Here is a 26,694-nt window from a genome sequence, read left to right as displayed (position 1 = left end):
AATATTGTAGATTACCTTCCTGTGGAGTTCTCCAAACTTGTGCCAATCCTACTGGGAGATCCGGCGGCCTCTTCTTCATTTTCTTTCTTCTTCTCGTTGCGGCCTCTTCTTCATCTTCTTTCTTCTTCTCGTTGCGTATCTCCTTGCGAATGATGTTTCTCCCAACCTGGGCACACTCTGGAGATGCAGCCTGGCCTGTGAGTGCTCATGGGCAGATAAAACCAGATGAAGAAGATGGTATCAGCTGATTCATCCCAGTCTGTGATGCAGGTAGAAGAACAGGGTGGGACCAGGGATGATATCAAGTAGACAGGCAAATACCCTTCTTTTATTACAATAGAGGATTAAAATGTATTTTTACATATATTTTAGGCAAGTGGCCATTATTATAATTTTTTTTTTTTCATGAAAGTGGTCAACCCTTTAAATCTTTAAACCTTTACTCTAGGTACAGTCATCTGGTCAAGTTGTTCTGTAGTTGCACTGTAGTAAATCATAAAAACTCACAACTGGGATGTTCAGCTCTTCCTGCATTACAAGACTCTATATATACAGTACAATCTCAGCACAACACAAATGTATTGCAGATTAATTCTAAAATGCTTATTACATTATTATGTTGTTGTTGTATTTTTATCTCCTTACATTAACTATCCTTTGTAGGCACAATGCAGGATGCTAATAAAACCACAGTGACCAAATTTGTTCTGATGGGCTTCAACAACCTGGATATATTTGAGAAAATACTTTTCTTCATCGCTACCATGGCCTATGTTATTTGTATATTTGGCAATTTTACTATTATTATATTGGTAAGAGTGGAACCTTCTCTTCATACTCCCATGTACTTTTTCATCACGACTTTTGCTTTTCTAGAAATAATGTTTGTCTCGGTGACTATACCAAAACTCTTAGCGTTGCTTATGAAGGCTACCAGTACCATATCCATGATTGGCTGTTTTGTCCAGATGTATGCCTTACATGCTTTGGGGGAAACAGAGTGCTTTTTACTTGCCCTGATGGTTGTAGATCGATACTTGGCAATCAACAACCCCTTACGTTATCCGGCTATAATGACCCATAAATTTTGCTCTGCTTTAGCCATTCTTCCCTGGATAGCCGGATTTATCATTTCTTTAATGCCTTCAATTTGCACAATTCTTCTGGATTACTGTGGCCCCAATGAGATCAACCAGTTCTTCTGCGACTTGGCTCCATTGCAGAATTTGGCCTGTTCCGACTCGTCCTTTAGTAACTTGGCCACTCAAATAGCAGCTGTTCTTTCCGTTGTCTTCCCATTTGTTACAATTGTAGTGCTATACACTGACATTATACGTACGGTATTAAAAATTGAGAGTAATGAAGGTAAACAGAAAGCGTTCTCCACCTGCTCCTCCCATCTTATTGTGGCTTGTATATTTTACAGCACAATTATTATTGTGTATATCAGGCCTAAAGGCAGTCAGTATGATAAATTTCTTGCTCTTATGTACACTGTTATCACACCACCATTGAACCCCTTTATTTATACTTTAAGAAATACAGACGTGAAAAATTCTTTAAGAAAATTAATTAGGCAGCTTCTAAGAGAACTTTCACTCTAGGTTCTAAATGTGAAGTGTGTTTTTTTTAACATTTTGGTTAAATATATAAAGTACCATATATAATCGAGTATAAGTCTAGTTTTTCAGCACAAAAAAATGTTGGATGGCTATATACTGGGGCAGGAGGCTGGCTTTATAATGGGGAAGGGGGCTGGCTGTATACTGTGGGAAATTAGCTGGCAGGCTATATACTATGGGGCAGGCTCCGGCAAGCTATACTGGGGAGGCTGTGACCAATGCATTTCCCACCCTAGGCTTATACTCAATAGGTTTTCCCAGGTTTTTGTGGTAAAATTAAGGGGCCTCGGCTTATACTTGGGTCAGCTTATATTCAAGTATATACGGTAAATGTTTTCGTTGTTTCTATGGCAGATATAAAGGGTTGAGATGTTTGGTAACTCTTAAAATTTAAAGAAGCTTAAAAATGACAAGTGTAAGGATGCTGGGGTGTATAAAATATTGAATATTGAATATTGGATCACTGCATTTCCACTAAAGGCAGGAGGGCTCCTTGTATGAAATTATTAGAATCTATTTACCAAAAGTGTTTTGAAGAAGAAGAAATGTAGAAACCAATGGCAAGATCATGGATGTGTAAAGCTTATTGAGAAAAGCATTGGAGAACCAGTGCCAAGTTCTTGAGTTATTATGGAGCACAACACTTAGCCTTGGATAAGGTCCAACATGCCCAAAGCTCATTGATTATTGCGGAAAGTGCTGTCTATCAATTGATTAGTTCCTAGTCACTAAAGAGTTATTGTTAACTGTGGAAAGTGACAGCTAGCTAGTTGCAAAGTCTTGGGCACTCAATGCTTGTTGGTTTTAGCTGAGAGCAGTAAATTGCCCATAAAAAGATCCGGGATGCTCAAAGAGTATTTAAAATGTCATTTAAAAAACATTTGATATGTTGTAGAACATGCAATTTAAATCCCTTCTGCAATCGGATTAGTTACCGAATCTTGCTCCTTCCTCTTCTATTCAGCAGTCTCCCATTTACTACCAGCTATGCACATTCTGTCCACACTGAGCTAAATATGAAGTAAGAACGTACATGTTAGCCAAGCCCCCTCTCTCCCTGCACTGCTTTGCACAGCTGATCAGTCATGTGCTGATGGGAGCTTTACCTAGTGGGATAACAAAACACCTACCGTCTCTCCCTATTTCTCCCAATAAACCCTCAGATTTCCATACATTTGTATAAAAATAATAATCCACCAGAAGCTGCTGCTATCGATCAGTCTCCCCTCTCCCTTCACCTTACACTCGGCATCAGGAAATAGCAGACAGTAGAGGAGAGCAGCGATAAAGTGCTCAATGCCTCTCCAAATCTCCAATCTTCCCCATTAGTTGTGTTCCAGTTTTAGATAGATATGAGCTAGATAGATTATTGAGAAGATAGAAAGTGTGATGGACGGATGGTAGAGGTGGGACATTTCAGTATTTCTCTCTTTTCTAGCTGCAAAAGTTATAATACTGCACATGTGGTATGATGGAGAAGCACTTGTGGAGGCTGAGTTGGTGATGGAGAAGGAGGAGGCAGACACTGGCGCAGGAGCAGCAGTTTGACAACGTGAAGGAGAAAGTGCCGTCTCTTGTGGAAGTTGTTGGTGTGGCTGGCTGGGAAGCATATTCACCCAGTGGGCTGTAAAGTACATGTACTGACCCTGACGATAGTTACAGCTCTACATGTCCACGCTGCCGTGCACATTGGAAGAAACTGATAAACTCAAGGACTGACCCACCTACTGTTGTACATATTTTTGGACAAAAAAATTGCAGCTTGGAACTCTCCACCTCGGTTTGGCACAAGCCATTAGTACACTAAAGGGTGCAGAGTCCACGACTTGGAAAGAGAGGGACTGCAGTACCAACAACTTGGACAAGAGCACTTCTGCACCTTAGGATGGCTGGACATGTAGAGTTGTCTTTTTGTAAATGCCTCGCTCAACGACTGCTGGCGCCAAGCGTAGCGAGGAGCAGGAGCATCTGGACCGGGCGATGATGTCAAAGACAAACAGCTCCCTTCGGCAGAGGCGCTGGAGCCTTGACTTGCTGAAACAGCATGTGTGCCACTAGGTGCTGCTGCTGTTGCTGCGCCTGCAGGATGGAGCACATCTGACACCCATTTCTCTCAGGCCATTGGATGGTGATGCTGCATGTGTTGGCGCAGGGCCGTGGTGCCAAGGTTAGCTTTCTGGCCACACTTCATTTTCTCCCTGCAGTTAGGACATATACCCATGCTCGGCTCCTCTGGTGTCTTTACAAAAAAATTGCCACACCGCCGAGTTGGTCATTTTACCGCCAAAACTCTGCACTGAGCGAGTACTACCGCCGCCGTCTCGCTGACCCCCTGTGCCACTGCTTACTTGGACCTGCAAATCCGGATTTGTACCCTGCGGATGCTTGGCTCCCGTCCTCGCACTACTATCATGGCAACAGTAGCGATTTGCTGCCTGCTGTGCTGCCTGGAACGCAAGCTGACACTCTCTTCATCAGATGATGATGAATCCCCTGCTACACCCAGCTTCCAAGTACAATCGGCTACATCATCGTCAATTTGTGTTTCCCGGTCACTGCTACTCTCCTTAACAGTGTCAGTATGCACAGCCTGCCTACTGCAGGAAGCAGCGGAAGTCTGCCCCACCTATTCACTGCCAAGCAGCTGATGACCATCCTCAAACACTTTGTCCTCGCTGAATAGTGGCACTGAGCCCAGACCACTTAGTAGCTCTCTGACTGCAGGAAAAGAACAGGACAGAGGCTGTTTGAGGACAGGTGAGGGCCGCTGATCTGCTCCTGAGCCATGCCAACTAATTGTTGTATCTGTGACGTCCCATTGCTGTGCTGCGACCTCTGCCTGATCCACCTGCCACCTTTCTGTCCGACATAGTGGTTTATAAACTACGTGGATTTGACACGTAAATCTGGCTGTAAACTATAGCCACAAAAAGGCTTGGGAATTTGCGTTATAGAGATACCCCACAACTGACACTCTGTAATTTCAGGGAAAATCACTGTATAAACTGCATGGATTTGACACGTAAATCTTGCTATAAACTATAGCCACAAAAAGTTATGGGGATTTGCTCTTATACAGATACCCCACAACTGACACCCAGTGAGAGGTCCACAAATCGCTACTACAGATGCATGAATGTAAAACAGATTTCTTCCTATTCCATTTTGTCACTAAATAGAACTGCTATGTGGGGTATATAGATCCCCCTTAAAGAACAATCAGGGATTGGTCCACAAATTGCTACTGCTGATGCATGAATTTGAAACCGATTTCTTCCTATTCGATTTTGTCACTAAACAGAAATGCTTTTTGGGGTAAACAGGGATTGGATCAGGAATCGCTACTGCACAGTACAGTAGCAGCAGCTAGACGCTACAGACTGCACTTCCAGTGTAAAATGCCTGGATTGCAAATGGCCGACAGTTTTTATAGGGCTGTTAGCCTGTGTGACATCACATAAGCCTGCCGGTCGCTGATTGGCTTACAGGTCTGCAGATGTCATCGGGGCTATTCCTTTCTCCTTCCCAGAGTTCTCTGCCCCATGTAACATGTTGTGCTCACGCCCATTTAGCTGAAAAAAGAGGGGAAAAAAAACTTTGTTCCCGCAAATCAGCGTAAACTTCGGCTTTGTGACTAATCTAATTTTTTGTGAAATTCGCATCGAATTCCACTTTGTTAGAATCGATTTGCCCATCTCTAATCTTCTCCCATTGTTGCTTAATTTAGCTGGATGGCCAAATCACGGAAAAGTTGTGGTGATCCCAAATTTCTTCCATTTAAGAATTCTGGAGGCCACTGTGCTCTTAGGAACCTTGAGTGCTGCAGAAATTATTTTATAAGCTGTGGCCTTGCCACAATTCTGTCTCTGCCTTCCTTGGGCAGTTTCTTATACCTGTGAGCTGTGAGGTCTTGTATAGACAGGTGTGTACCTTACCTAATCAAGTCCTATTACTTTAATTAAACACAACTGGACTCCAATGAAAGAGTAGAAACATGAGAAGGATATGAACAGCATGCAAGTTAAATATCAGTCTCATATCAAAGGGTCTAAATACTTATGACCATGTTTTTCTTGATTAATAAATTAGAAAAAATATCTACATTTCATTTTTTCTGTCAAGATTGGATGCTAAGTGTACATCAATGAGCTAAAATAAAACTTTTTTGACCTTACCAAATGGCTGCAATGAAACAAGGTGTGAAAAATTTAAAGGGGTCTGAATACTTTCTGTACCCACTGTAAAACTTTAAATAAATGGTGGATGACAGGGTGCCCAAATGTTACTTGATACATATATTCAGCAAACAACAACTAAAGAATCCTATGGCGACGATTTTCCCAAAAATTGATTAAACTACTTTGCTGAAGTTAAAAAAAAAAAATTGTAAGTTGTCATGAAGCACAATACAGGCAGCCCCCGGGTTACGTACAAGATAGGTTCTGTAGGTTTTTTCTTAAGTTGAATTTGTATGTAAGTCGGAACTGTATATTTTATAATTGAAACTAGAGATGGGTGAATCAATTCTAAAGATTCTAACTTCTGTTAGAATTTCAGGAAAAATTCGATTTGTCACGAAGCCGAATCTTACGCTGATTTGCGGGAACGAAGTTTGTTTTTTTCCCCCTCTTTTGTCAGGTAATGTGCGCAAGAACAACAAGAACACCCCCGATGACATCTCCAGACCTGTAAGCCTATCAACGATCATCCAATTCTTCAAGTATAACTTCTGAGAACCCCAGCCAAGAGTCTGTGGGTTCTTCAGATACAACAATTAGTTGGCATAGCCTAGAAGCAGGTCGGCGGCCCTCACCTGTCCTCAACCAGCCTCTGTCCTGTTCCTTTCCCTCAGCCAGAGAGCTACTAGGTGGTCTGGGCTCAGCGCCACTATTCAGCGAGGAGAAAGGGTTTGAGGACAGTCAGCATCTGCTTGGCAGTGAAGAGGTGGGGCAGACTTCCGCTGCTTCCGCTGCTGAGCGCACTTGGGAGAAGAGAGTGTCAGCTTGCGTGTCAGCCAGCAGAGCAGGCAGCAAGTTGCTACTTCGGCTGTGAGACAGCAGGGCAGCAGCAGTGTGAGGACTGGAGCCAAATGTCCGCAGGGTACAAATCCGGAATCGCATGTCCAAGTAAGCAGTGGCATAGGGGCTCAGCGAGGCAGCGGTAGTAGTAGTCGCTCATTGCAGAGTTTTGGCGGTAAAATGACAAACTCGGCAGTGTGGCAGTTTTGGTAAAGACACCAGAGGAGCCATGCGTGTGTATAAGCCATGCATGTGTATATATCGTATCTGCAGGCAGAAAGTGAAGCGTGGCCAGGGAGCTAACCTTGGCACCAAAGCCCTGCGGCAACACATGCAGCATCACCATCCAATGGCCTGGGATAAATGGGTGTCAGATGTGGTCCATCCTGCAGGCGCAGCAACAGCAGCAGCCCCTAGTGGCAGACATGCTGTTTCAGCAAGTCAAGGCTCCAGCACCTCTGCCGAAGGAAGCTGTTTGTCTTTGACATAATTTCAAAGACATCATTTCATGGTGCCACTCTGTGGGCTCCTGCTGCTGCTGATGCCACCTCCACACTATATCACTGTGCCACTCTACAGGCTCCTACTGCTTCTGATGCCACCTTCACACTTTATCATGATGCCACTCTGCAGGCTCCTGCTGCTGATGCCATCTCCACACTATATCATTGTGCCACTCTGCAGGCTCCTGCTGCTTCTGATGCCACCTTCACACCATATAATTGTGCAACTCTGCGGGCTCCTGCTGCTGCTACTAATGCCACCAACACACGATATCATTGTGCCACCCTGTGGGCTGCTGCTGCTGATGTCACCTCCACACTATATCATTGTGCCACTCTGCAGGCTTCTGCTGCTGCTGCTACTGATGCCTCCTTCACACTGTATTATTGTGCCACTCTGTGGGCTCCTGATGCTGCTGCTGATGCCACCTTCACACTATCATTGTGCCACTCTGCGGGATCCTGCTGCTGCTTCTGATGCCACATTCACTCAAAATAAATGTGGCACTCTGGGGGCTCCTGCTGCTGCTGATGCCACCAACATACTATATCATTGTGCCACCCTGCGGGCTCCTTCTGCTACTGATGCCACCAACACAAAATATCATTGTGCCACTCTGTGGGCTCCTGCTGTTGCTGATGCCACCACAACACTATATCATTGTGCCACTCTGCAGGCTTCTGCTGCTGCTACTGATGCCACCTTCACACTACATCATTGTGCCACTCTGTGGGCTCCTGCTGATGCCACCTCCACACTATATAATTGTGCCACCCTGTGTGCTCTTGGTGCTGCTGCTGTTGATTCCACCAACACACTATATCATTGTGCCACCAGCGGGCTCCTGCTGCTGCTGCTACTGATGCCACCAACACTCGATATCATTGTGCCACTCTGTATGTGGCGTCTATAATCTTCAAATTCAAAATTAATTGGAAAATTTCAACTTCTAATTCATTTCAAACTTCATCATTGTGCCACAATGTGGCCTCCTCTGCTGTTGGCTATATGGGATCCTGCTGCCGCCACCTCCAGACGGTATCACTGTGCCACCTTGCATGCTTCAACTGATACTGATGCCACCTTCACACTGTATCATTGTGCCACTCTGTGGCAACCACCTCCACACCTCTGACCTCATTCTGCTGCTGCTGGTGCCACCTTTGGAGCTGCTGTTGATGCCTCTTTCAGACTATATCATTGTGCCACTCTTTGACTTTCCATGTTGCTGCCACCATGTTGCTGCCACCTTTGGGCTCCTGTTGATGCCACCTTCATACTATATCATTGTGCCACTCTGTGGCTTTCAATGTTGCTGCCACCATGTTGCTGCCACCTTTGGGCTCCTGCTGCTGTTTCTGCTGCCGCCGCAACCTACACACTCAGTGGACCGCTCTGTGGCTTACCGTGTTGCTGCCACCATGTTGCTGCCACTCTGTGGGCTCCTGCTGATGCCACCACACAACATATCATTGTGCCACACTTCAGGCTCCTGTGGCTGCTGCTGCTCCTGATGCCAGCTTCACACTATATTATTGTAACACTCTGCGTCCTCCTGCTGCTGATGCCACCTCCACACTACATCATTGTGCCACTCTGCGGGCTCCTGCTGCTGCTGCTTCTGATGCGCCATTCACACTATATCATTGTGGCACTCTGCAGGCTCCTGCTGCTGATGCCACCTCCACACTATATAATTGTGCCACCCTATGGGCTCCAGCTGCTGCTGATGTCACCTCCACACTATATCACTGTGCGACTCTGCAGGCTCCTGCTGCTTCTAATGCAACTTTCAAACTATATCTCTGTGCCACTCTGCGGGCTCCTGCTGCTGCTGCTTCTGATGCCACCTTCACACTATATAATGGTGCCACTCTGCAGGCTCCTGCTGCTGCTAATGCCATCTCCACACTATATCATTGTGCCACTCTGCAGTCTCCTGCTGCTACTGATGCCACCAACACACTATATCATTGTTCCACTCTGTGGGCTCCTGCTGCTGCGGATTCCACCTCCACACTATATCATTGTGCCACTCTGCAGGCTCCTGCTGCTGCTGCTACTGATGCCACCTCCACACTACATCATTGTGCCACTCTGCGGGCTCCTGCTGCTGCTTCTGATGCGACATTCACACTATATGATTGTGCCACTCTGCAGGCTCCTGCTGCTGCTGCTAATGATGCCGCCTGCACACTAGATTATTGTGCCACTCTGTGGGCTCCTGCTGCTGCTTCTGATGCGACAATCACACTATAACATTGTGCCACTCTGCAGGCTCCTGCTGCTGCTGCTACTGATGAAACCTCCACACTATATCATTGTGCCACTCTGCGGGTTCCTGCTGCTGCTACTGATACCACCAACACACTCTTATCATTGTTCCACCCTGCTGGCTCACTGCTACTGATGCTACCTCCACACTATATCTGTGGCCTACCATGTTGCCGCCATCTCCTCACCTCTGACCTCATGATGCTGATGCCATCTTTGGAGTTCTTTTTTGTCAAAGGCCTGATATTTTTAGGAAAAACTGTAATGTATTATGCATGTGGCGTCTCTAATATTCAAATTCAAATTTAATTGAAAAATTTCAACTTTTAATTCATTTCAAACTTCATCATTGTGCCACAATATGTCCTCCTATGCTGTTGGCTATATGGGCTCCTCCTGCCGCCACCTCCAGACTCTATCATTGTGCCACCCTGTGGGCTCCTGATGCTACTGATGCCACCTCCGCACTATATCATTGTGTACCGCTCTGTGGCCTACCATGTTGCCGCCACCTCCACACCTCTGACCTCATGCTGCTGCTGGTGCCACCTTTGAAGTTCTTTTTTGTCAAAGACCTGATATTTTTAGAAAAACTGTAATGTATTATGGATGTGGCATCTCTTATCTTCAAATTAAAATTTAATTGGGAAATTTCAACTTCTAATTCATTTCAAACTTCATCATTGTGCCACAATGTGGCCTCATCTGATGTGGGTTTTGTGGGCTTTTGCTCCTGCTGATGCCACATCCACACTATATCATTGTGCCACCCTCGGGGTCCTACTGATACTTGTGCCACCTCCGCACTATATCATTGTGCCACTCTGTGGCCTACCATGTTGCCACCACATTCACACCTCTGACCTCATACTGCTGCTGCTGGTGCCACCTTTGAGGTTTGTCTTTGACAAAGACCTGATATTTTCAGGAAAACTGTAATGCATTATGGATGTAGCGTCTCAAATCTACAAATTAAAATTTACATTGAATGCTTCGAATTCAAATCAATTTCAAACTTCATTGTTGTGCCACAATGTGGCCTCATCTGCTTTGGGTTTTGTGGGCTTCTGCGGCTGCTGATGCCACCTCCACACTATATCACTGTGCCACCCTGTGGACTCCTGCTGCTGATGCCACTTCCACACTATATCATTGTGCCACTCTGTGGCTTTCTTTGTTGCCGCCACCATGTTGCTGCCACCGGTGGGCTCCTACTGCTGTCGCCACCACCGCACACTTATCATTGTGCTACTTTGTGGCTTTCCATGTTGCTACCACCATGTTGCTGCCACTTGTGGGCTCCTTCACACTATATCATTGTGCCACTCTCTGGCTTTCCATGTTGCTGCCACCATGCTGCTTCCACATTTGGGCTCCTGCTGCGGCTTATGCTGCTGCTGCAACCTGCACACTCTGTCATTGGACCACTCTGTGGCTTTCCATGTTGCTGCCATCTGTGGGCTCCTGTTGATGCCACCTTCACACTATATCATTGTTCCACTCTGTGGCTTTCCATGTTGCTGCCACCATGTTGCTGCCACCTTTGGGCTCCTACTGCTGCTTCTGCTGCTGCCGCAACCTGCACACTCTTTCATTGGACCACTCTGTGGTTTTCCATGTTTCTGCCACCTGTGGGCTCCTGTTGATGCCACCTTCACACTACATCATTGTTCCACTCTGTGGCTTTCCATGTTGCTGCCACCATGTTGCTGCCACCTTTGGGCTCCTGCTGCTGCCGCCACCTTCACACTATATCATTGTGCCACTCTGTGGCTTTCCATGTTGCTACCACCATGTTGCTGCCACCTGTTGGCTCCTGTTGATGCCACCTTCACACTAAATCATTGTGCCACTCTGTGGCTTTTCATGTTGCTGCCACCATGTTGCTGCCACCTTTGGGCTCCTGCTGCTGCTTCTGACGCAACCTGCACACTCTTTCATTGGACCACTCTGTGGCTTTCCATGTTGCTGCCACCTGTGGGCTCCTGTTGATGCCACCTTCACACTATATCATTGTGCCACTGTGTGGCTTTCCATGTTGCTGCCACCATGTTGCTGCCACCTTTGGGCTACTACTGCTGCTTCTGCTGCTGCCGCAACCTGCACACTCTTTCATTGGACCACTCTGTGGCTTTCCATGTTGCTGCCATCTGTGGGCTCCTGTTGATGCCACCTTCACACTATAACATTGTTCCACTCTCTGGCTTTCCATGTTGCTGCCACCATGTTGCTTCCACATTTGGGCTCCTGCTGCTGCTTCTGCTGCTGCCGCAACCTGCACACTCTGTCATTGGACCACTCTGTGGCTTTCCATGTTGCTGCCACCTGTGGGCTCCTGTTGATGCCACCTTCACACTATATCATTGTTCCACTCTGTGGCTTTCCATGTTGCTGCCACCATGTTGCTGCCACCTTTGGGCTCCTGCTGCTGCTTCTGCTGCTGCCGCAACTTGCACACTCTTTCATTGGACCACTCTGTGGCTTTCCATGTTGCTGCCACCTGTGGGCTCCTGTTGATGCCACCTTCACACTCTATCATTGTTCCACTCTGTGGCTTTCCATGTTGCTGCCACCATGTTGCTGCCACCTTTGGGATCTTGGCCCTCAGCCCGGTCCTTTCGAGCTGGCACAGACGTTACCTTGTCAGACTGCATCCTCGCTTCGCTCATTTGCTGAAGTTGGCCTCTGGAAGTGAAGAGTGAAGCGATTCTAAGAGCTGTGCGTGTCATACTAAAACACAGCATTGTTTGAAGACAAAACTATGCTACCTTTGCATAATTAAGCAAGGCACAACGTTCTACAACACCCTACAGGCACTCTGCAGCCAGGAAATACCTGTTTTTTTTAACGTGATTCGTTATAATAAGAGATGAGCGAACATACTCGTTCGAGCTTGATGCTCGTTCGAGCATTAGCGTACTCGAAACTGCTCGTTGCTCGGACGAATACTTTGCCCGCTCGAGAAAATGGCATCTCCTGCCGTTTTGCTTTTTGGCGGCCAGAAACAGAGCCAATCACAAGCCAGGAGACTCTGCACTCCACCCAGCATGACGTGGTACCCTTACACGTCGATAGCAGTGGTTGGCTGGCCAGATCAGGTGACCCTGGAATAGACTAGCCCCTGCCTGCGCTGCTCGGATCATTCTGTGTCTGGATGCCGCTAGGGGAGAGCTGCTGCTGGTCAGGGAAAGCATTAGGGTGTTCTATTAGAATAGTGTTAGGCAGGAGTGATTCTACAAGAACCCAACAGCCCTTCTTAGGGCTACAATAACGTTATACATTTTTTTTTTTATTTGCTGGGCTTGCTGGCACTAGTAGTGCAGCTAGTACCATATTGTGAGGAATTTGCAGGGGGACTTGCTACCGTTGTGTTTAGCTCTTAGTGACACGCATATCCACCTCAAACACCGAAGTGGGACAATTTATTAGGGGTTTGATTAGAATTAGGCAGAGTCTGCTGATTTATTTATTTTTTTTTTACCTTTATTTCATTATATAGCTCAAACTCATCTTGCAAAGCAGTGTGCTTTCATTGTAGGCTACAAAATAGCCATAGGAGAACACCAACGGCTTACTTAGGCCTACAATAGCGTTATATTTTCCTTTTTTTTGTTTGCTTGTGGCTGGGCTTGCTGGCATTAGTAGTGCAGCTAGTACCATATTGTGAGGAATTTGCTGGGAGACCTGCGACCGTTGTGTTTAGCTCTTAGTGACACGCATATCCACCTCAAACACCGAAGTGGGACAATTTATTAGGGGTTTGATTAGAATTAGGCAGAGTCTGCAGTTTACACTTTAATTTGGAAAATGTTTAACCCGAGGGCTAGGGGTAGAGGACGAGGGCGTGGACGTGGGCGTCCAACTACTGCAGGGGTCAGAGGCCGTGGTTCTGGGCGGGGTGAGACACCACCTGCTGATGAGGGAGCAGGGGAACGCCGCAGAGCTACACTCCCTAGGTTCATCATGTCTCAAGTTACTGGGACTCGTGGTAGAGCACTGTTGAGGCCAGAACAGTGCGGAGAGGTGATGTCGTGGATTGCGGACAATGCTTCTAGCCATTTGTCCACCAGTCAGCCTTCCACGCAGTCCACCCATGTCACGGAAATCAGCACTCCTCCAGCTCCTCCACCTCAGCCTCCTTCCCCCCAGTCTGCCCCCTCCCAGCAAAATTTGGCATTTGAACCGGCATACTCTGAGGAACTGTTTTCTGGACCCTTCCCACAGTCACAAACCACTTGTCCGGTTGCTGCTGAGCAATTTTAAGATGCCCAGGTTTTCCACCAGTCGCAGTCTGTGGGTGATGATGACATTATTGACGTAGTGGAAGAAGTGTGTAAAGAGGTGTCGGACGATGAGGAGACATGGTTGTCAGACAGTGGTGAAGTTGTCGTCAGGGCAGGAAGTCCGAGGGGGGAGCAGACTGAGGGATCAGAGGATGATGAGGTGACAGACCCAAGCTGGGTTGATAGGCCGGGTGAACACAGTGCTTCTGAGACGGAGGCGAGTCCTATAGCAGAACAGGTTGGAAGAGGCAGTGGTGGGGCCAGACGGAGAGGCAGGGCCAGAGCTGGTGCATCAGCGCCAAATGTTGCCCGTAGTCAAGCTCCCGTGGCGAGGGCTAGATTTTCAGAAGTCTGGAGGTTCTTTAAAGAAACACCGGATGACTGACGGACTGTGGTGTGCAACCTTTGCCTAACCAGGATCAGCAGGGGTTCCACCACTACTAGCTTAACTACCACCAGTATGCGCAGGCATATGAATGCTAAACACCCCACTCAATGGCACCAAACCCGTTCACCTCCGGCCAGGCACACCACTGCTCCTTGCCCTGTGTCATCTGCTAGTCAGCCCCCTGCCCAGGACCAAGGCCCAAACACCTCCCATGCGAAAACCCCATCTTCGCCTCCACGATCCTCCACAGCATCCGCCAGCGTTCAGCTCTCCATACTCCAGACGCTGGAGCGCAAAAGGAAGTATAGCACAACCCACCCACATGCCCAAGCCCTCAACGTCCACATCTCCAAGTTGCTTAGCCTGGAGATGCTGCCCTATAAGCTGGTAGAGACCGAGGCCTTTCGAAACCTCATGGCGGCGGCCGCCCCTCGGTATTCGGTCCCCAGCCTCCACTGCTTTTCCCGATGTGCCGTCCAAGCCCTGCACAAGCACGTGTCAGAGAACATCATCCGTGCCCTGACCAACGCCATTTCTGACAAGGTCCACCTGACCACGGACACGTGGACGAGTGCTGCCGGGCAGGGCCACTATATATCGCTGACGGCACATTGGGTTAACTTGGTGGAGGCTGGGACCGAGTCTGACCCTGGGGCTGCTCATATACTGCCGACGCCGAGGATTGCGGGGCCTACCTCGGGCCAGGTCTCAAAGGCCTACTATGCCTCCTCCTCCTCCCACTTCTCCTCCACCTCCTCCTCCTCCGAATTACCATCCGTGGGCATGGCGCCATCAGTCGGTAGCTCTAGGCACAGCAGCAGTGCCATCGCTAAGCGACAGCAGGCGGTGCTCAAACTGCTGAGCCTAGGCGATAAAAGGCACACCGCCCAAGAGCTATTACAGGGCATCACGGCACAGACTGTTCTGTGGCTGGCACCGCTGAACCTGAAGCCAGGCATGGTTGTGTGTGACAACGGCCGTAACCTGGTGGCGGCTCTGCAACTCGGCAGACTGACACATGTGCCATGCCTGGCCCATGTGTTAAATCTTATAGTTCAGCGTTTCCTCAAGACATACCCCAATCTGTCTGATTTGCTCACGAAGGTGCGCCGCATCTGTGCGCATTTCAGGAAGTCCAGCACAGATGCTGCCACTCTCAGGGCAGCGCAGCGCCGCCTCCAACTGCCCGCTCACCAACTGTTGTGCGATGTGCCCACGAGGTGGAATTCAACATTAACCATGTTATCCAGAGTTTACCAGCAGCGCAGAGCGATTGTAGACTGCCAGATGTCAACTTCCACCAGAACTGGTAGTCAGGTCAGTCAGCTTCCTCAAGTCTACAATGAGGAGTGGACGTGGATGTCTGATATCTGTCAGGTGCTGAGTAACTTTGAGGAGTCAACACAGATGGTCAGTGGCAATGCCGCCATCATCAGCCTCACCATCCCCCTGCTTGGCCTGTTGAAAAACTCTCTGGTCAGCATGAAGTCGGAAGCTTTGCGCTCGTCACAAGAGACGGGGGGAGAAGATTCCCTTGTTGATAGCCAAAGCACCCTTAAGTCTGTTTCTCAGTGCATATCGGAGGAGGTGGAGGAGGATGAGGAGGAAGAGGAGGAGAATGTTGGCGAGACACAAGAGGGGACCATTGTTCAGTCCTTCACTGTTCAGCGTGTATGGGCAGAAGAAGAGGAGTTGGAGGAGTTGGAGGAGGAGGAAATGGAGAGTCAGGCCAGTGAGGGGAGTGAATTCTTGCGCGTTGGGACTCTGGCACATATGGCAGATTTCATGCTAGGCTGCCTATCCCGTGACCCTCACGTTCAAAGAATTTATTCCAGCACCGATTACTGGGTATTCACTCTCCTGGACCCACGGTACAAGCAAAATCTTTCCACTCTCATCCCTGGAGAGGAAAGGAGTGTGAGAATGCATGAATACCAGCAGGCCCTGGTGCACAAGCTGAAACAGTATTTCCCTTCTGACAGCGCTAGCGGCAGAGGGCGTACTTCTGCGGGACAAGTAGCGAGGGAGAGAAGGCGAGCAGGCAGCTTTTCCATCACTGGCAGGGGTACGCTTTACAAGGCCTTTGCCAGTTTTATGTCACCCCAGCAAGACACTGTCACCTGTCCCCAGTCTCGGCAGAGTAGGGCTGATCTTTACAGAAAGATGGTGAGGGAGTAAGTAGCTGACCATACCATCGTCCTAAATAATCACACAGCTCCCTACAACTACTGGGTTTCAAAGCTGGACATGTGGCACGAATTGGCGCTGTACGCCTTGGAGGTTCTTGCCTGCCCTGCCGCTAGCGCGTTGTCCGAGCGGGTTTTCAGTGCAGCTGGTGGCATCATCACCGATAAGCGTACACGCCTGTCGACTGACAGTGCTGACAGGCTGACGCTTATCAAGATGAATAAAGCCTGGATTTCTCCGGATTCTCATTCTCCACCAGGTGAAAGAAGCTCAACCTGAATAATGTAATAAAGCTCAACAGGATTAGATGTACTATTGTATGGGTGCAATAAAATTTGGATATATACATCCTTCTAATTACATTTTTATAACAATGAAATATGATGCAAATAAAATAGGACTCCCTGTCGGATTGATACTCAGGTACCAAGTCCCAAATTATAAATTGGAAATTTAGGCGCTGTAGGTGTCGTAGACAAGTAAGACAATAGGTGTGTCGCCTGCGGGGCTGAGGATTGGATGGTGTGAATTCCCTACCATAGATTAGGATTGGCTAATATGGAAAATGGTGCATTGTGGTCTATGAATAAAATGAATAGAGTGGACAAACAATGCATGGTTGAGGAATTGCTTTTATAAAGAGTAATGCACAAAAAATTACAGTGAAAGTAAATATGTATAGGAACGAATAAGTTGCAAATATATATTTATAAATGTTTCTCAGTGTAAGTTGAACTATTAGAGTATATGTTGGGTTTAAAGAGTAATTGGGACTGGACGCTAGCAACGCCCCAGAAGAAGCCAAACCGGGCGAAACCCAGGGTCGGGCGAGAACGTGTAGCTGGCGTCCCATATTGGAGTTTTATATGCGCATTTTTATCGCTCTTTTGTGAGTATGTTTTTAATCTAAATAAATCCTGAGTGTAAACTGTACTACGCTATCTGCGGGTGAATTTCTTCCAGCGATCTACTGCAACATATGTTGCATACGGGGGAGGTCACAAGATAAACGCAGGAGTTTTGGTCTGAATAGCGGTATATTCTTATCTGAGGATTCAGGAATTGTGCTGGAGGAGTGTGAACTGCTCTATTTTGACATATTGGAAGAGAAAGACATGGAAGCAAGGGAATCGGGAGCTCCGGTCAGAACTCATTTTCTATGTTTTACAATTTGGGTTTACTGGATCAACCCTTGACTGTTTATAGCTCCATGAGAGAGGTGTGCAGCACATAGCTGTTATTGCCGTATTTTTTGCTGAATAATGTATGCACTCCTCCTCCTCATTGTCCTCCTTCTCCTCTTCTTTGTACACTAAAGCATAGGAAACTGGCTATTTTTTGCCAGGGCCAACTGGCTCTAGCTATAGTACTCTATGTATTTAATTTTTCTGGAGGGCCACCTAACTGGTCCTCTGTTTTAAGCAATTTTTGGGAGTGCCACATACAGGCACTCAATCTATTTAATTTTTCTGCAGGACCACCTACCTGCTCCTCTGGTTTGAAAACTTTTTTGGACTGCCACATACAGGCACTCAATTTATTTAATTTTTCTGGAGGACCACCTACCTGCTCCTCTGGTTTGAAAACTTTTTTGGACTGCCACATACAGGCACTATCCAAATTAAACTGTCTCCGTAGCAGCCTCCACATGTCGTCTTTTTAGCTGGCTCCACACGTTGTCTCCATTGCTACCTCCACACGTCATCACCATAGCTGCCTCCAAAAGTCGTCCATATAGCTGCCTCCATACATTGTCTCCTTATCAAACGAACTGTGTCAGGCAGAATTTTGGGTTGTTTTCATGGATTCCACATCAAACTTGTTAACTTTGTCGCCACCCTGCTGTGTAATCCACAAAATATACTGGCAAACTTTTATCATTTACCGATATTATTTCAGCCTTTCTTCGGCATCTGTTTACATCCCCCTCACCCGCCATATCCCAAACTTATAAGAACGCTACTACACTTGATCTTATACAAAAGGTTCTTAGAAGTGCTGTTTGGGGAGTAGCCTAGAGACAGGGGCTTGGATTGGCGAAAGCTCGCCTGGCAGCGGAGCGCCAGCTCCATCTCAAGATCCAACTAACATAGTTTTAACTGCAGCACCTTTAATCTACTACTAGTTCACTGCCTCCATACATCGTCCCCTTATCAAACGAGCTGTGTCGGGCAGAATTTTGGGTTGTTTTCATGGCTTCCACATCAAACTTGTTAACTTTGTTGCCACCCTGCTGTGTAATCCACAAAATATACTTGCAAACTTTTATCATTTACCAATATTATTTCAGCGCTTCTTGCGCATCTGTTTACATTCCCCTCACCCGCCATATCCCAAACTTATAAGAACACTACTACACTTGATCTTATACAAAAGGTTCTTAGAAGTGCTGTTTGGGGAGTAGCCTAGAGACAGGGGCTTGGATTGGCGAAAGCTCGCCTGGCAGCGGAGCGCCAGCTCCATCTCAAGATTCAACTAACATAGTTTTAACTGCAGCACCTTTAATCTACTACTAGTTCACTGCCTCCATACATCGTCCCCTTATCAAACGAGCTGTGTCGGGCAGAATTTTGGGTTGTTTTCATGGCTTCCACATCAAACTTGTTAATTTTGTCGCCACCCTGCTGCGTAATCCACAAAATATCTGCAAACTTTTATCATTTACCGATATTATTTCAGCGCTTCTTGCGCATCTGTTAACATTCCCCTCACCCGCCATATCCCAAACTTATAAGAACGCTACTACACTTGATCTTATACAAAAGGTTCTTAGAAGTGCTGTTTGGGGAGTAGCCGAGAGACAGGGGCTTGGATAGGCGAAAGCTCGCCTGGCAGCGGAGCGCCAGCTCCATCCCAAGATCCAGCTAACATAGTTTTAACTGCAGCACCTTTAATCTACTACTAGATTATGGATGCCCCATACTGTCGCTCTTAATCATTTAACCATTTCCGTAAAAACTATTAAAAATAGAACCGCTATGCTATTCCATTATTCCTAGGTGAAATATTCAAACGACCCCGCCTGCTTTGAAAATTATAATTTTTTCAAAGTAAACGCTTCTGGCCCCCAGGCCCATTTTGGGTGGGGAGGAGCCGAGAGACAGGGGCTTGGACAGGCGAAAGCTCGCCTGGCAGTGGACCGCCAGCTCCATCCCAAGATTAGGCAGCCTCAGAGGCATCCATGCATGCTGCCCCTGCTGTTTCCTGTCCATTTTGCCTCCACGATCCTCCACAGCGTCCACCAATGTCTCATTTCAACTCTCTATACCCCAGATAGTGACCAGATACGTTATGGAACTTGGTCACTATGTCGCCACCATGCTGTGTTATCGACTAAATATACCGTCAACCTTTGGTTCACATAGGAAATCATTTCACCTCCTTTGGTGAAACCTGAGTCCATTTAGAGTATGTCGCCATGAGACTCTCTAGCCTGCCACTGCTGCCGCTGCCTCTGCATGCCGTCCCCTATAGTGTCAGGGTCAATTATTGGATGTTTTAGATGCTATCTAGCCTCATTTGGTCACTCTGTCATGGCCATGCTGTTGCCCATAATTTTGGCAAAATGGTGCGATTAAGCAGCCTCAGAGGCATCCATGCATGCTGCCCCTGCTGTTTCCTGTCCATTTCCGTGGTGTTTCCATCCTTTTCTGAGGTTCCCAGGTGTTTGGCCAAGCTTCCCTGTGCAGAGCCTTGGTCCCCTTGAAAAATGCTCGAGTCTCCCATTGACTTCAATGGGGCTCGTTATTCGAGACGAGCACTCGAGCATCGGGAAAAGTTTGTCTCGATTAATGAGTACCCGAGCATTTTAGTGCTCGCTCATCTCTAGTTATAATTCGATTCAGGTCGAATCAAATTTTTTTTAAACAAATTCGCCCATCTAATTGTAACCCCAGCCCAAATTTTTTTGGTCTCTGTGACAGTTGGATTTTAAAAATGTTGAGTTTTCATAAGAACCAGGATTTACAAAAAAGCTTAACTTTTCTAACTGTTATAGCTGATCATTGCAGCCTGGGGCTAAAATACGGTAAATTACCAACATCCAAGGGGCGTTTGTAACAAGGGGTCAGGTGTTCTTAAGTAGGGGACTGCCTGTATAAAGCACTTGAAGAGTTTAGATGAGTTTCCATCATTTTGTGTTGCTGCAACATGCACAACAAGTCCTTTCTGATGTGAAAGTGTTTTTTGGGTAAAAACTAAGGGCATTTTTTGTCCCGAAAAGCATCAGAAAAACATTTCATATTGTACTGAAATAAAGATTCAGTTTTATAATCCACAGTGTGGAAAGAAGACTTTCTATGGGTGCTTATGAGTAAAGGAAGCCCCTTAATGTTCATGCTCTATTTATGATGTTTCATCAAATTTTGGGGCACATTTCCTTACCCGGCTGATAGAGTTCATCCAAAGTGCATTGTCCGACGATAATGCTCTCTGCCTCGATTCAATAAGATTGTGCGCCCGATTCCCTGCATGTGTCGCTTCCACGCTCAGTTCTCCTTCTTCCTGGTGCATGTAAGTGCATTGTTTGCGACACAATTTGAATATGAAATCCCACACTCATTCCGAATCAGTCGGATCATCCGAAGGACTATTCCCCTTGATTTCTGTCGCATGAAAGCCAGCACCAAGGCACCAAAATCCGATCACGAGCGACACAATCCCCTTAAAAATAGCTGTCACAGCGGCAATTTTCCCCAAAATTTCCGAGGAAAGTGCGTTCCGCGGACCCTTAGTAAATAAGCCCCATTATTATTTCCTTAGGATCAGGAGTGTCAGCGCTACCTGTACTTCTTTGTAGATTTATTTGTGTACTTTTTATTGTTTTGTTTTAATTCAATAAAATGTATTTTGAACCGTATGTTAAGCTTTGTGTCCTGTCGGTGTATCTACTTTTTGTCTATGTTGACATGTAACATACCTTTAATTTTTTAAAACTAATTTTTATGTTTTATTTCTTTCCCATTGTTGCAATGGGAATACTGTACAATAACTAGACCTTGTCCCCCAAGATCTGCATTTTCCTTGATGGGGAATCCCTGGGGCTCATATCCTGGGGAGGCCTTATCCATCCACGGTATATATAATCTTTTCCTTCATTATAAAAGTAACACTTTCCATAAAATTTTATGCAACATCTGCAATAATGACGAATCCTCAGTGATGGATTTTTGAGCGATTAATAATTTCATTATATTGACTGTCAAACATTTTGGGGTACTTAGATTTATTTTCTCTTTCTCTCCTATGCATATTTTTTATGTATTATGTATTTTTTAAGTCAAAATATTTTATGACATTCTAGAATTTTTAATATACAAACATTTTAAAATTATATCTACTACATGTGTCAGATTTGTTCCATAGATGTTGTGTCCGAATAGGGTTTGTAAAAATCTAGATGTCTGCTGTAGAAACTATTCAAGGCAAGACATATGGACTGTATCTCTAGTTTTTGGAATATAGAAGGTCAAATTGTATAAATAAATAGTTATGTTCCATTAGAACTACATTGCAAAGTCATCTCGTACTAGGGGCACATGGGGCACATGGGTCCGAATTGGGTTTTTCCGCCGGGTTTTCCGAATTTTACCCTTTTGCACCGAATCGCCTCGGGTTTTTGGCTCACGCAATCAGATTGTGTCATATCGGCACAGGTTTGCATGCGATTAAAAACGCGGGCATGGCGGTCAGAAAACCCAACGGATTCGGAAAAATTCTGCTATTTAAAAAAAAAAAAGTGTTGCTTGACACACACTTACATGCACCAGGAATAGGATAGTGAACTCCGGCGGACCTCGGCGCAGAAGCGACACCTGGTGGACATCGGGCACACGACCTTAGTGAATCGCCGGAAGAGCCGAATCCTCGTTGGAGAACGCGCCGCTGGATCGTGACAGGACTGGGTAAGCAAATGTGCCCCATTGTTTCTAAGGTAGAATATCTCTGAATTGTCATCTCTGAAGGAGCCATAATGTATTGCCTCTGTATACTGCTATACAGCATTGTTATATGTTTGATGTATGACTATATTTAATAGTCCAGTGCTGCGTTTACAGGTTTTACAGCCTAAAGGGGTTGGCCACCTTGAATAAGTTGTGCTCCGAAGCTTTGGGGTAGTAACATAATAATAATAATAATAATAATAATAATAATATTGTAGATTACCTTCCGATGAAATTCTCCAGCCTTGTGCCGATACTCCTGGGAGATCCGGCGGCCTCTTCTTCATCTTCTTTCTTCTTCTCGCTGCATATCCGGGCCGACCCCCAGACAAGAGGAACGCATGATGTTTCTCCTGTTCTGGGCAGACTCTGGCAACGCAACCTGGTCTATGCTGTGAGTGCTCATACACAGATAAGCCCAGATGCAGACAGAAGAACTGGGTGGGACAATGAATGTTATCAAGAAGACAGGTAAGTACCCCTCTTTCATTAAAATAGGGGATTAATAACATATTAATTAACATATGGAAGCACATCTAGCAGGGGGTACATCTCTCCGTAACCTACTTGTAGCCCACTCTGTATGTAGCACACTTCCCTTACCCCCCACTCAGTACCAACAGTGCAGGCCTCAGTGGAAGTATGGAAACAGATATCTTCCGCCGCTCTCTCCCTATCCCCCAGAACAAAACTTGCAGCACTAAAAATTGTCAACCCAAGTCTACCAATAATAATCTTTATAATAATAATAATCTTTATTTATATAGCGCCATCAAATTACGTAGCGCTTTACAAATCATAGGGGACATATACAACTATATTACACAACAAAGAACAAACAGTCATATGGAACAATAGGAGTGATGGCCCTGCTCACAAGAGCTTACAGACTATGAGGATGAGGGGGTGACACAAGAGGTTGTAGAATGGTCCAGCCATTCTTTATAAGGGAACAATATAAAATAATGTAATAAATAATTTACTAAACAACGATGTTGCTGCTTGAACCAGCCATCAGCCGCCATCTTATTTACAGGGTCCTAGGTGAAAAAGACTGCAAAGAAGCCTGGAGCTTGGTATATATCTGCTGTTTGCCCGATAACAGATAGGATAGTACATAGGATGGATTAGTAAAGGGAGAGTTGACATTTCATGCAGTTAGCGAGTGTGATAGGCTTGCCTAAAGAGATGGGTTTTAAGAGCACGTTTGAAGCTTTGGAGGGTGGGTATTAGTCTCAGAGTCTGGGGAAGGGCATTCCAGAGAATTGGTGCAACTCGGGAGAAGTCCTGGAGACGTGCATGGGAGGTTCGAATTAAGGTAGAGATTAATCTAATGTCACTGGCAGATCGAAGAGCACGGGAAGGGCGATAGACTGAGATGAGAGAAGAGAGATAGGGAGGTGCAGCATTATTCAGAGATTTGTGGATGAGGGTTATTATTTTAAAGTGAATACGGAAGGAGACAGGTAGCCAGTGCAGTGATTGGCACAAACTGGAGGCATCTGTGTAGCGTTTGGCCTGAAAGACAAGCCTGGCTGCTGCATTAAGAATAGATTGAAGAGGAGAGAGTTTAGAGAGTGGAAGACCAATTCAACATTGGCTACAGAAAGGTATTTAGACGGCGAACTATGGAAGGGAAATTCACTCGGCCCATTCGACCAATTGAGAGACAAATTCTCACTAAATGAAACTGACTTTCTTTTATATGCACAGATCAAGCCTATCATTAATAAGCTTAAAAACCCAACAGTTTCCATACCGGTAAGCCGGGCCAATTATCTACAAGGTACCCCTTGTGGATCCCTAAAGAAAACAAAAGCAATATATGAAACTGTGAGAAGTGCTCAATTCCCAGGGCAAATATCCTCACTATCCAAAAGGGAAAGGGGCCTAGGAAAATTCATCTCCGACAGAGAATGGAAACAGGCTAACTACTGGACATCTAAAGCCTCTAAATCAGCTAATCTTATGAAAGTATACCACAAACCAGTCACCAGATGGTACATGGTGCTTAGTAAACTGGCTAAACTGTTTCCAAGCTCTAAAAGAGATTGCTGGAGGGAATGTGGTGGAGAGGAAACAATACATCACATTTTTTGGGGGATGTAAAGTAATTAGTTTCTTCTGGAAAGATGTGTTTGATCTTTGTTCAAAAATAACATCGACTCAGATCTTCCCAAGACCTGGCCTAGCCATCCTAAATATAGGAATTTTTATATATACTGGATGTGGGCTCTAAGTGCGAACTGTCTCAGACTGTGTTGCAATTTAAACAATAAAGTTTTAATATTAAAACATTCAAAAAAATAAAATCAAAATCAAAATAAGTATCCAGGAGGCTTGTGCTCACAGATTATAGGGCCCTATATCTGTGGCACTAATACGAACAGAAGAGTGTTAATTTGAATGTAGTTTACAGAATCAGTGTAAGTGAAAGTTGTTGTGATATAAATCTTTACGTGTTTACAGGGCTTTAAGTAGGATCAAACACTCACGGTTAGTTGATCTCTTGATAACTATGGGGTTAAGACTCTGTTTTCCTCAGAGTTGTGATCGCTGGTTGACCTTGTTTCCCCGGCCCGTTGTGCTCTAGTAGACTTTATGTGTGAGGTTCTTTGTGACCTCACACATGAAGTCTACTAGAGCAAGTGGCCATTATTTTAATTTTTTTTTATGAATGTGGTCAGCCCCTTTAAATATTTTTGAAGTTTCACTGTAGTAAAGCATAAAAATTCCCAACTGGCATGTTCACCTCTGCCTGTACTAAAGACTTTGATGCAGGATCATTACAAGACTCTATATGTACAGTACAATCTCAGTACAAGTAAACTTTATTTCAGATTAATTCTAAAATGCTTATTATTATTTTTATTATTATTATTATTATTATTATTATTATTATGTTGTTGTTGTTGTTGTTTTTTTAACTCCTTATGTTAACCATCCTTTGTAGGCACAATGCAGGATGCTAATAAAACCACAGTGACCGAATTTGTTCTGTTGGGCTTCAGCAACCTGAATATATTTGAGAAAATACTCTTCTTCATCGCTTTCATGGCCTATGTTATTTGTATATTTGGCAATTTTGCTATTATTATATTGGCAAGAGTGGAACCTTCTCTTCATACTCCCATGTACTTTTTCATCACAACTTTTGCCTTTCTAGAAATAATGTTTGTTTCGGTGACTATCCCAAAACTCTTAGCGTTGCTTATGAAGGCTACCAGTACCATATCCATGATTGGCTGTTTTGTCCAGATGTATGCCTTAAATGCTTTGGGGGAAACAGAGTGCTTTTTACTTGCCCTGATGGTTGTAGATCGATACTTGGCAATCAACAACCCCTTACGTTATCCGGCTATAATGACCCATAAATTTTGCTCTGCTTTAGCCATTCTTCCCTGGATAGCCGGATTCCTCATTTCTTTCATGCCTTCAATTTGCACAATTCTTCTGGATTACTGTGGCCCCAATGAGATCAACCAGTTCTTCTGCGACTTGGCTCCATTGCAGAATTTGGCCTGTTCCGACTCGTCCTTTAGTAACTTGGCCACTCAAATAGCAGCTGTTCTTTCCGTTGTCTTCCCATTTGTTACAATTGTAGTGCTATACACTGACATTATACGTACGGTATTAAAAATTGAGAGTAATGAAGGTAAACAGAAAGCGTTCTCCACCTGCTCCTCCCATCTTATTGTGGCTTGTCTATTTTACAGCACAGTCATTATTGTGTATACAAGGCCTAAAGGCAGTCAGTATGATAAATTTCTTGCTCTTATGTACACTGTTATCACACCACCATTGAACCCCTTTATTTATACTTTAAGAAATACAGACGTGAAAAATTCTTTAAGAAAATTAATTAGGCAGCTTCTAAGAGAACTTTCACTCTAGGTTTCATATGTAAATTGTGTTCTTTTTTACATTAAGGTAAATGTTTTTGTTGTTTCTATGGCACATATAAAGGGTTGAGATGTCTGGTAACTCTTAAAATTTAAAGAAGCTTAAAAATTACAATTGTAAGGATACTGGGATGTATAGAATATCGAATATCAGATCACTGCATTTCCACCAAAGGAAGGAGGGTTCCTTGTATGCAATCATTAGAATATATTTGCTAAAAGTATGTTGAAGAACAATTGTGGAAACCAATGGCAAGATCATGGATGTGTAAAGCTTATTGAGAAGAGCATTGGAGAACCATTGTCAAGTTCCTAGGTTACTATGGAGCACAAGACTTAGCCTTGGACAAGGTCCCACGTGCCCAAAGCTTATTGATTATTGCGGAAGCGATGTCTACCAATTGCCTAGGTCCTAGCTACCAAAGACTTATTGCTATCTGTGGAAAGTGACAGCTAGCTCATCGCAAAGTCTTGGGCACTCAATGCTTGTTGGTTTTAGAGTGGAGCAGTAGATCGCCAATAAAAAGATTCGGGATGCTCAAAGAGTATTTAAAATGTCATTTAAAAAAACATT

General features: G+C 45.3%; 2 protein-coding genes across 2 annotated transcripts; both read left to right on the top strand.

Moving 5' to 3' along the window:
• The first annotated feature begins 668 nt into the window (after positions 1 to 668).
• LOC140070122 (olfactory receptor 2C3-like) lies at positions 669 to 1,604 on the top strand. The gene has a single exon (XM_072116456.1). The coding sequence runs from the start codon at positions 669 to 671 to the stop codon at positions 1,602 to 1,604; it is 936 nt and encodes a 311-aa protein (XP_071972557.1).
• A 21,036-nt stretch (positions 1,605 to 22,640) lies between these two features.
• LOC140070121 (olfactory receptor 10AG1-like) lies at positions 22,641 to 26,112 on the top strand. The gene is made up of 2 exons (XM_072116455.1): positions 22,641 to 22,689; positions 25,172 to 26,112. Exons 1-2 carry the CDS (start codon positions 22,641 to 22,643, stop codon positions 26,110 to 26,112), a joined length of 990 nt encoding a protein of 329 aa, XP_071972556.1.
• Positions 26,113 to 26,694: the final 582 nt, after the last annotated feature.

The sequence above is a fragment of the Engystomops pustulosus genome, chromosome 7 (assembly GCF_040894005.1).
Source record: "Engystomops pustulosus chromosome 7, aEngPut4.maternal, whole genome shotgun sequence".
In the NCBI taxonomy this organism is placed as follows: Eukaryota; Metazoa; Chordata; class Amphibia; order Anura; family Leptodactylidae; genus Engystomops; species Engystomops pustulosus.
This window is presented reverse-complemented; position numbering and strand designations above follow the sequence as displayed.